Raw genomic sequence first — 11,342 nt, 5'->3', positions numbered from 1 at the left:
ACACTGTAAAATTTGTCATCTTAGAATGATTTCGTCATTCATCAATTTTTTTACAATTCTTCAAAATTTATTAAAAGACTAAACACATGAATAGAAATAAGAGCTCTTACAAATATTGTAAAAAATATCATAAAAATGCAACGACCGACCATTCTCACCCAACTTTTTATAGAGTTGGGTAATAAATAAAGCAATCTAATTCAAGCAAAAATTTTAAATTTAAGGTGTGTTACGGGTAACAACATTTTAAGTTTGGAGTGACACTCTTAGACTTCTTCATAAGTTTTTGTATTAGATGAATAAAGTCAATCCAAGGGTTGAAAAGGAAGAAATTAATGAACATTAATTTTTTTTTATTGGGAAAAAGTAACAAAGCAAAGAGACTCATGTCATTTTCAAGTTGAAACTTGTCAAACAAATAAACCAAATACATTCCTTTTTCTTGTAAAACCCCAAAAGTCCAAAAGTGAAAGCATCATCAACATATACTAAACCGCTAACTGTTTGAGCTTAACCTATCATCATGGACCCTTCACCCTTTACTTAATATATTACTCAATCTTTTGCGCGTTAAACTCTGCACTTTCACAAAACTAATTTAAGCTTAAGAAACAAGGTGCATTCCTCCGCAAAAACCCTCTTTTATTCATTTGTTCGTGCGTGCAAGTCATTGATTCATAAATCACAGCATTGCTTCGTATCTCGCAAGTAACCACACTTTGTAACTTCCAATTCCATCCTTTTTTTAACTCACTTTCTATATTTCTCTTACTTTCCTTTTTTACTAAATGCTAATAAAATCGATTTTTGCTTTCAGCATTTCTCATTTTCTATCTGGAAAGCTCTCAAAGGTATCAACTTTACTCAAATCTCTATCTGGGTCTGCTTCATTTCAATTGTTCATCAATTTTATTGAATAGGGTTTTCTTGTTCTTATTTATGGCAATTAGTTTGGTTTTTTTAATGAATTTGTTTTTGTAAATGTGTGTGAATGGCAATAGAGTGCATTGATTTGTTGAATAGATCATGATTTAATTGCACTAATAAATAATCATAATTTCAGCTTTCACTTTACCATTAGGTGAAACTTGTAGTTTCCATTCATAGTTTTAAATTACGGATGCGGATGTTGCGATTGCGATCGTTGCGATGCGCAATACGGCCGTTGTGGCGTGGATTTTGATTGAAAAGAGTTTGAATTACACGGTTAAAAAACACTTAAAGTTAAGATTTTTCGGAAGTAAATTGAGTTTTAGGGTTTTGAATTTTGAGTTTCGAAAAAAATACTTGAAGAAATTTGTGCGGAGTTGTGTGATGCGGTTCCTAATGTGGAAGGACGCGTAATTTCTAATCACACCATAATTGCGGTTTGATGTGGTTGCGGAGATTACTGCATCAGCAATATTGCGTCCGCAATTTAAAGCCATGTTACAATTTCTCGAAATTCGGAAGTAAATTGAGTTTTAGGGTTTTGAATTTTGAGTTTCGACAAAAATACTCGAAGAAACATGAGCGAAGTTGTCTGATGCGGTTCCTAATGTGGAAGGATGCGTAATTTCTAATCACACCATAATTGCGATTTGATGCGGTTGCGGAGATTACTGCATCAGCAATATTGCGTCCGCAATTTAAAACCATGTTTCGATTTCTTGAAAAAGTGGTTCTTATTTCTTTTTTGTTTTAATCCTATCTGCTTTCGGGGAAAGAGGTCCTGGAAACTCGTTCTTCAGCTGGTAGCTAAGTAAAACTGGTCAAAGATTGTTTTAATCAGGATTTGTGGTGTTCAAAGTGGTTCTAATTTGAAATTGATTATGCTTTTTTTGCTTTATGTTGTAATCAGGTTATTTAATTTACAGCAATGGGAGGGCGTATGAGTAAGAAGACCCCTGGAACGCCGTCTGATATCAACCTTAATGCTGATATGGTAACGCAGCTGAGGTCATATGAAGCTGCCTGCAAGCTTGACTCAGATTTGCAGTCATTTGACACTAACCTTCAAGCTCGAACGAATCAGGTCATCAATTCTCTTGCAGTTGGAGTTGAAGTTCGATCTCTTTCGTTTGATTCACTCAGACAAGTCACCGAATGTCTACTTGAGATGAATCAGGAAGTTGTCAAGGTGATACTGGACTGTAAGAAAGATATATGGGAGAGTCAAGAACTGTTTGAGCTTGTTGAGGAGTATTTCGATAATAGCTTGAAGACTCTAGATTTCTGCAACGCTTTAGACAAGTGCTTGAAGAGAGCTAGGGATAGTCAGTTGCTTATTCATCTTGCTCTTCAAAGGTTTGAAGAAGAATCTGTGTCGGGAGACAATTGCTATGCGAGGACGCTACAGGAGCTGAAGAATTTTAAGGCTGTCGGTGATCCTTTCACAGAAGAATTCTTCCAAATATATCAATCTGTTTATAATCAGCAAGTACTCATGCTTGAGAAGTTGCAACTCAGAAAAGGCAAGGTTGATAAGAAGCTGAAACAAATTCGTACTTGGAAGAAGGTCTCGCTTATCATATTTGTTGCCACGGTTGCTTCTGTGTTAATCTGCTCGGTTGTAGCTGCAGCCGTTGCTTCGCCGCACGTTGCGGCTGCTCTAGCTGCTCTTACTGCTATACCAGTCGGTTCAATGGGAAAGTGGATTGATTCCTTGATGAAGAACTATGAAAATGCATTGAAAGGACATAAAGAAGTTACTATCGCATTGGAAGTTGGATCCTATGTAGCTATAAAGGATTTGGACAATATACGGATTCTAGTTAATCGACTTGAAGTTGAGATTGAATCCTTAAAGACGAATGTGGATTTTGCCATCGAGGAAGAAGAAGAAGGGGTGAAAGTTGCAATAGAGGAAGTAAAGAAGAAGTTGGGAGTTTTTATGAAGAATGTCGAAGATTTAGGAGCTCAAGCTGATACATGTAGCCGTGACATTATAAGGGCAAGGACGGTGGTTCTACAAAAAATTGTTAAACTTCCGCACAAGTGAAGACGTTTTCCTGTATTGTCAACCAGTATTTGCTGTTGTGGAATTAATCTATTCCTGGTTCTTGTGAAATTTATTGATTTTCAGTTATCATGGATCCATGCAAACTTGGGTTTTTCTGTTACAGTACAAAGCTGACTTTTATTTATTTGGAATGTGTTGGAAGCTAAAACTTTTCATCATTTTCAAGACTTTAGGGTGCTTCTGTTTGCAACTATATTTTGTAATGTAACATCTATTTGTGTTTAGCTTCTTGTTTGTTTATAAAACTGTCTCTTTCTCTTGTTTATGTGTTCTCATCTCTCATCTAAATGCCTCATCGATCTTCTTCATTTCTCTCCCCCTCAGTCGATAATTTTCTTTCGGATTCCACAGATAAAGGCTTATGATTTTAGTTTCAGATTGCTCTTCATTGTTCTTCTGATTTTCCATCTTCAACATGTTTTTCCTCCAGAATTTAGGAATAGTTGAGATTGGTTATTTCGATGTAATGATTGACATAGTTGACAGTTGAGTAGTTTTAGAGAAGCCAAAAACTTATTTAGGACACTATTGGCTTTTTCTGTTGGCATTGCTTTTATTTGAGTTGTTGAGTAGTTTTCGGATTGTCCATTTGCAGTGAATTTGATCTCTTACTGGCATATATACTATTAGCTAAAATCACTGCTTGCCACACATTCTACTATTTTGAATTCATTTGGAGTCGTGTTTTAATGTGGTGGAACAATACTTCACTGGAAAAAAACTAGAACCAGAAATAGAAGGTGAAGTGGTCGAGTCGTGTTTTAATGTGGTGGAACAATACTTCACTGAGAAAACTGAAAAAAAAAAATCGTGGACGCAACAATACTTCACTGAGAAAACTGAAAGAAAAAAAATCGTGGACGCAACAATACTTCACTGTGAAAACTGCTGAAAAAAAAAAATCGTGGACGCAACAATACTTCACTGAGAAAACTGAAAAAAAAATAAAAATCGTGGACAGCAGGATTCGAACCTGCGCGGGCAGAGCCCACATGATTTCTAGTCATGCCCGATAACCACTCCGGCACGTCCACTGATGTATGAGGGTTCTCTACCGTTTCATATTTCTCCACATGATTCAGCTTAGTAAGTTAAAATGGCTTAATTAAGAGTGAGTTTGTTAAAATCTTCTCTCTTCTATGATTGTATACTGATATGAATAGGAGGCAACTGCATCAATTATTAGTAACTCCAACAGTTTTAGGAATCAAGAGATTTCAATAATACAGAATTCCCATAAATCATGATGTTATTTAGCTGTTTGAATGTTAGACCTTATTTAATAATTTCTCTAGGTGAATGCAAACTTGAGAACTCTTTGTGTGACCTGCCATCATGATGTTACTGCAGTACAATGTGCTGAACGATGCATTATAAGAGCTGGGACATCAATGTATGAATTAGGTTATGGGGTTTTGTATATTACTATAACATACATTCTATGAGATTTGGTATTGTTTGTTGTGGATAGCCTTCAATCAAATTAATATTTGACAGCCACTAATTTACTTGTATAGTGTTAGTTCATGCAGAAATATGAGACGGTCGACGATCTTTCGTACTGCAGTTAAATACAGTGTAATTTTATTTGTTGTTGACCTCCGACTGCTAAAACGATGGCTTTGCAGAGTTTTCCTTCTAGCAGAATAGACTCTTCTAGCAGAATAGACTCTTCTAGCTTACTCTTAAATCAATTAGGAATAGGATCAATCATATCTATAAGTAAAATATTGAACTGTACATTTGTGGTATGAGTAGAAGTTTTTTTTGGCTTTACCAATCTTGTGTGTTGCAATTTGGAAAATATAATGGTTTTTGTCAATCATTCCAACTGATTCATTATATTTTGATCCTGTTCCAGCCGACTAGTAATTGCTTGTTCTGTTACAACTAACGAAGGAAGTAAATTGAAATCCCAAATTCAGCAACTCAAGGGATGACATTTGATCCACATTCTTCGTTCGCTCCCTTTCATTATGTTTAAGTTGTATTCCTTATCTTTGTTTCTAGGTGTTGTCATGTGGTTTCAGTTGCAATCTCTTTTTCCTGTTATGTATCTCTGAATTATTTTCTGTGTTTCTGAATTTTTCAAGTAATTGTTCCCGAAACGATATCATGTTCATTAAATTTCCTCTGTGCATATTTTTCAAGAAATTGTTCCTCTCCGCCACTTCTGTTTCAACTGAAATCTGCATGATTTACCACCCTGCATGATTATTGATTAGTATTAATTAATTGAGAAAAACTTGCATGGATACGAACATAAATCACTAGTGTTAGGAACAACCAATAAGAAAAGAGAAATTTTTAAATTTATTTAAAATTTAACTTCTTTTTTAATTAGATTCATGGGGTGGTTGTGATTCAGTAGGAGAGAGAAAAAAAATATTTTTGTTTTTTAATTAATAAAAATTTGTGATTGGTTGTTTCTAAAGCCACTTGTTATGTTTGTGTTCATGCAAGTATTTTTCTAATTAATGTACTCATTTAAAATATGATGCAATGAAAGTAGGCTCAACCTGCAAACAGTGCATCCTTTGAGATAAATTAGTAACCATTTGACTAGCTTGTTTCTCTGTATTTGATATCAATTCATTTTCACACTTCAAAATCAACAACTGAAAAAGTACAACAATGAAAAATTAGAATAATCCATAATCTCCCTTTAATCTTGAAATCTCTTTCAATTGATGATTACCTGATGTTCATTTTATTTCTTGAAACTGTAGACACATCACTGAATGATGATGATGATAATATTTTACGCCATTATAGTCAAGAAACTGGGCATAAGTCTGATCCTAAGATTGAAATTGAATCATATCTACAAAAAACACGGGTACCGTATGTTAAAGCAGTTGAGTTTGACATCTTAGGTGGGTGGAAAGTCAACTTAACTAGATATCCTATTTTGGCAAGCATAGCTCGAGAAGTGTTGGCTACTCCCGTCCCTACTGTAGCTTCAAAATCTTCTTTCAGCTCTGGTGGAAGGGTTGTTAGTGATTATCGCACTTGTCTAACACCTAAAATGGTGGAAGCGCTTGTTTGCACGCAAGATTGGTTGAAAGGAAAATCCATCTCCTTATTTTCTGAAGAGCACCTTGATGAGATCCATCAATTAGAGCAAGGTAAATTAATTTTTTTAACCTTTTTATATTTATAAGATTCCAATTTATTGAAGATGTGTTTTCTCGAGTGCTTTAGAAATATTTTCTATGTCCAAGAAGCTGTGATCTTATAGTTGATTGATGAGGTCAGACTAAGATATAAAAAATTCTACATTTGATACATAGCTACATGAAACAAAGGGTTTAAATTCTTAAGCCTATTGTGTATTCGTTTGTTGTAAATTTTGATGATATTTCAAAAGTTTTAAATAGTTTTTGTCTCAATTTTAAGTGAAAAATAAGATAAAATATTTTTAAAGAAAATTACTATTATTATTATTATTTAATTTATAATTTAAAGCAAAATTAATGTGGTCCATGAGTTTATTATAATATTGACTTGACTTAGTCCAAGTCATAAAATACTATTCTCTTATATGTATATCTATGCCTACACCTTACTTTTAGAAAGAGTAGAAAAAATAAAATACTTTAACGTGATAATCTAACCAAACCTCTTTTATACTTCCTTTTCTTTTGTTGCTCTTTTGTTTTTTTGCTATTTTGTTTTTGGATTACATCTTCCAGTCATCCCAAAGAGTAGTTCTGGTTGTTCTGATACCTCAGATTTATAATGAGAATCTGGGAAGAACCTGTTGAATCCTGGGGGATTTGTGCTCCGTAAGTTTTTACACGCCTCAGGTTTATATAATTGTTTATTATTTTGCATGTCAAAAATCAATGATTACAAGAAAATGGAATCAAACTACATGGGTGATCAAATTCTACAACAATCTTAAGGATTTATGCTTTATCATATCATGGTTGATGCTGTTAAATATTCAGGTTCTATATTTTCAAACTCAATGTTATATTGTTTTTTATTCAATGATGGCTAAAAGAGGTTTATGATTCTAAAGGTTTTAGTGTTATTTATCACTGGTAATATTATGTGAAAATAATTTTGTTCGTGTTCCAAAATCATATAAAGTTATACAATTTTGAATGAATGATATTTTCTAAACATATATAGAAATACTAGATTCACCGTAATCACGTTTTATTTTTAGAAATAAAAATGAATTTCTCTAATTAAGATAAAATATGACTGTTTTTAAATTTGGTTTGTTTGATTAATCTATTATATGAGATTTTTGTTATTGAAAAATAGGAGATATTGTTATGAATTGATAAAAGGAAAAGTGATATTATTATGAATGACTCGTTTGTTTTTATTTGGATGGTCCTATTACCAAAAATCAACATAATTATTTTTCTTAAATATTGATTATATAGTCTTAATTATTAAACTAGTAAGTTGGAAAATAAACGTTTCTTTTATATGATATAAAAGTAAGATAGAAACTGACATTATAAATATTATTATGATCATTAAAATACAAATTGGTTATGTTTTTAAATTAAATGTCTTTCATAATTACTGATTAATTGTAATTTATGTGATTAATTGAAATTGAAATATGTTGTAGAATTTGATCACCCATGTAGTTTGATTCTATTTTCTTGTAATCATTGATTTTTGACCTGCAAAATAATAAACAATTATATAAACCTGAGGCGTGTAAAAACACTGTCCTTAAGGATTTATCCGCCTCATAAGCGCAAATTCCCTCATAAGCGGGTGTGATTTCGGGTTTCGGGTGCGGGTTTCACACTACCCAAATCCGCATCCGAACCCAAATCCAAATCCAGTCAACTCGGGTTCGAGTGCGGGTGGCCCCCGCGGGTGCGGGTCTGCTTGCCATCTCTATTAGGCCATTGACTTAGAACTTTGATTTAGTTTGAAGTTCGAAAACGGTTGATACTTGTAGTTTATTCTCAGATCCTAATACATTTAAGTGCTAATTTTGGAAGACATCTTGGTTATGGTTACGTTGATATCTATCTTGTTTGTCATTGTAATTTATATGGTTGTTGCTTGCCATTTTTGTTTTTGTTGTGAGAAATCGATATGAATAGGCTTAAATTTTGTTTGAATGGTCTATTCTTTACTTTGTATGATAATTTTTTATTTTGTTTTGTAGAGATAACATCTCCGACGTCGGTTAATCTTGATGATGATGAAGACTTTGTAAGTTAAAAGAGTTTCAGAACACCCTAATTTAATTTTGTTTTGCAAAATGAATGTTATTTGGTAGTGCACATTTTGTGTGAAAGTTATAATTTTCTCTTACATGTATTCAAATTTCTCCTATTTTCATTCACTAAATGATATTTAAATATATTTGTCATATTTTCGTTAAAAAATAATAAAAATTACACCTAAAGAATTGTATCTAAATTTTATTTTTTTTAGAGTACCCACTTAGAATGGGTATAATTTCCATCCCTATTCAATGACCATCACATAATTTATTTGATAAATTATAAATATATTATGATTATAAATGACAGTATAGAATTATAATTAAAAATGACACCATGACAGTATAGAATTATAATTAAAAATGATCACGTCATATACAAAATTGCAAAGAGGGCCAAAGAGGATACATCAACACAAAAGGATTGGTCTACAGGTAGAGAGCAGCCATGGCTATGCAAGGGACCTCTCTTCTTGTTCCGTCTGTTCAAGAGTTAGTAAAACTACCCATTAACAATGTTCCAGAACGATACCTTCAACCAAATCAAGACTCAATTATTGTATCAAACACAAATTCTTTACCACAAGTTCCTGTTATAGACCTATCTAAATTGTTGTCTGATAATGAATCTGAGCTACAAAATCTTGACCAAGCATGCAGAGAATGGGGTTTCTTCCAGGTTCATATTGCTTATCTATAATTTCTCTCTTAAAAAAATCAATTTATGAATTATAAAATATTTTTGAAAATTAATTTCAGCTGATTAATCATGGAGTGAGCCCTTCAATTGTTGAAAATATGAAGATAGGTGTTGAAGAATTCTTCAACCTTCCTAAAGAAGAGAAAAAGAAGTTACAACAAACACCAAATGATATGCAAGGGTTTGGTCAGTTGTTTGTTGTATCTGATGAACAAAAGCTTGAATGGGCAGACTTGTTTTACATTAACACTTTCCCATTGGAATCAAGGCATCCACATCTAATTCCTTCTATTCCCAAACCATTCAGGTTTTCTAACTTTCTCAATTTAGATATGTGTTTAGCTTAATTATGTTTGTAATTAAAACAATTTGGTTGATTCATTATAGAGATCATCTCGAGACTTATTGCTTAGAACTGAAAAGAACAGTTGTGAAAATAATTGGTAGTATGGAGAAAGCTCTGAAGATTGAATAGAACGAAATAGTAGAGTTATTTGAAGATGCAAGTCAAGGAATGAGAATGAATTACTACCCTCCATGTCCTCAACCAGAAAATGTTATTGGATTGAATCCGCATTCTGATTCGGGTGCCCTTACTATCCTTCTCCAAGTCAATGAAGTGGAAGGCCTTCAAATCAGAAAAGATGGAATGTGGATTCCTATCAAACCTCTCCCTAATGCCTTCGTCATCAACATCGGAGACATGTTGGAGGTAATAGACAATAAATTTTTCACAAAATACTATAAGTTATCAGTCATGTGCTATAAGCTAACAGAGTTTTGTTGGGATTGAATTTGTGACTATATTGTTGATATTTTAAATCCTTTTGTAGATATTAACCAACGGAATTTATAGAAGCATTGAGCATAGAGCAACCATTAATGCAAAGAATGAAAGGATATCTATTGCCGCATTTAATAGGCCTCAAATGAGCAAAGTTATAGGACCAACGCCAAGCCTAATAACTGCTGAAAGACCTGCTATGTTTAATAGAATTGGAGTAGTTGATTACCTTAACGGATTCATGTCACGCAAGCTACAGGGGAAATCATACTTAGATGTTGTAAGGATACAAAAAGAGACTAGTAAATAGTTAAGTTTTAGAGGGGTTTGCAAGAAAAGAGAAAAATATGTATGACTAATCAATAAATAAAAGTGGCAATCATGCTTTAAGTTAGTTTTATGTTTGCAGGACATATGCTACGTGATAACACTGATAACATAGCGTGGAATAATATCAAAAGTGAAGTATCTGATAAAAACCAGCAACATCAAACAAAGAGAAAATATCTGGATGGTTTATGTTAATATTTGGGATGCTTAGCATACTTTGTAAACATAAAATAAATTTCTGTTACTTACTTACTTTAATATTTGGGATGCTTAGTCTGTAAGGCTTAAGAAAAGTTAGACGGAATAATTTAATTCTTCACAAATATAAAAGAGACATGAGTAAAAATAACGCAGAACACAAATTTCATAAGAGAGTATTATTCAACTTATACTCTCATACAAGGACACTATTACTGAACAATAGGATCAAGTAAGTATCAGAACAAATGACTCACTTTTTCTCTAAAGTTTATTATGTTTGATTTCTTTGCTAAGAAAAGAAGAAAAAAATGGTCAAAATAAAAACAAGAAAAATAAAACAAAAACAGCACCTTTAATTATTCGTGTTCAGCTAGCATTGTTTGATTGGTTTGATTCTCCTCACTTATTTCATAAAGAAACAGAATATAGCATATATATAGATTCTAAGTTCTAACCACTATGAACACACCTCTCTCCATGACACACGTTGCAAGATATTCAAGAATTTATTTTCTTAAATTTAATTTTCATAATGGATTATTGGCATTCTAGATGAAGATGCAAGTGGATAAGGCCAAGATAAAATTTCTCTGTGAAGATATATTGAACCTAAAAGGATTGAAGAAGGAAACTATAAATTAAGGCAAGGAATTTATTCGACATCCTTTAAAAAACTTATGGTGGCGTGCTAGTCACTTCATATTTATATCCTTGGCTTTTGAGAATTTCATTCTTTGCGTCATTATATAGCAATTAAACTGTAATTTAGATTAATCATATACGAATTAATTAAAACTTATCTAGATAAAGAATAATGTATTATCTAAGTTAAAGAAGACTCGTATATATTCTTATGGGCCACAATATACTTTAGGACACATATTCTATGATACCCCATTAACAAAAATAAGTTGTGAGAACTGATATGTGTGACTTGATAATAAAAGAGAGAAAAATAGAAAGTAGAAGAGTGTTAATAGAAGAGACAAGGGCATTTTGAAATAGTTAGTAAGAGAATTGGCTATTTTTGGATTAAATATACAATATTGAAATTCGATTTACGTAAAAAAATATTGAATCACCTTCTTGAAATGTTAAAATTTATGTCTTTTGT

General features: G+C 32.5%; 1 protein-coding gene, 1 non-coding gene and 1 pseudogene across 3 annotated transcripts; 2 read left to right on the top strand and 1 right to left on the bottom strand.

The window, feature by feature from the left end:
- The first annotated feature begins 469 nt into the window (after window positions 1-469).
- LOC131600086 (UPF0496 protein At4g34320-like) lies at window positions 470-3,259 on the top strand. Of its 2 annotated transcripts, none has more exons than XM_058872315.1 (3): window positions 470-708; window positions 818-851; window positions 1,841-3,259. In XM_058872315.1, the coding sequence occupies exon 3, from the start codon at window positions 1,859-1,861 to the stop codon at window positions 2,978-2,980; it is 1,122 nt and encodes a 373-aa protein (XP_058728298.1). In that variant the 5' UTR covers window positions 470-708; window positions 818-851; window positions 1,841-1,858; the 3' UTR covers window positions 2,981-3,259. The 2 variants fall into 2 exon arrangements, with proteins under 2 accessions (XP_058728298.1, XP_058728297.1); XM_058872314.1 differs by having other exon boundaries at window positions 470-721.
- A 694-nt stretch (window positions 3,260-3,953) lies between these two features.
- TRNAS-AGA (transfer RNA serine (anticodon AGA)) lies at window positions 3,954-4,035 on the bottom strand. Its single transcript has one exon. It is a non-coding gene; the product is annotated as a tRNA-Ser (tRNA).
- A 4,555-nt stretch (window positions 4,036-8,590) lies between these two features.
- On the top strand, window positions 8,591-10,091 carry LOC131595690 (oxoglutarate-dependent flavonoid 7-O-demethylase 1-like; annotated as a pseudogene).
- The last annotated feature ends 1,251 nt before the right edge of the window (window positions 10,092-11,342 follow it).

Source organism: Vicia villosa, linkage group LG4 (genome assembly GCF_029867415.1).
Source record: "Vicia villosa cultivar HV-30 ecotype Madison, WI linkage group LG4, Vvil1.0, whole genome shotgun sequence".
NCBI lineage: Eukaryota > Viridiplantae > Streptophyta > Magnoliopsida > Fabales > Fabaceae > Vicia > Vicia villosa.
This window is presented reverse-complemented; position numbering and strand designations above follow the sequence as displayed.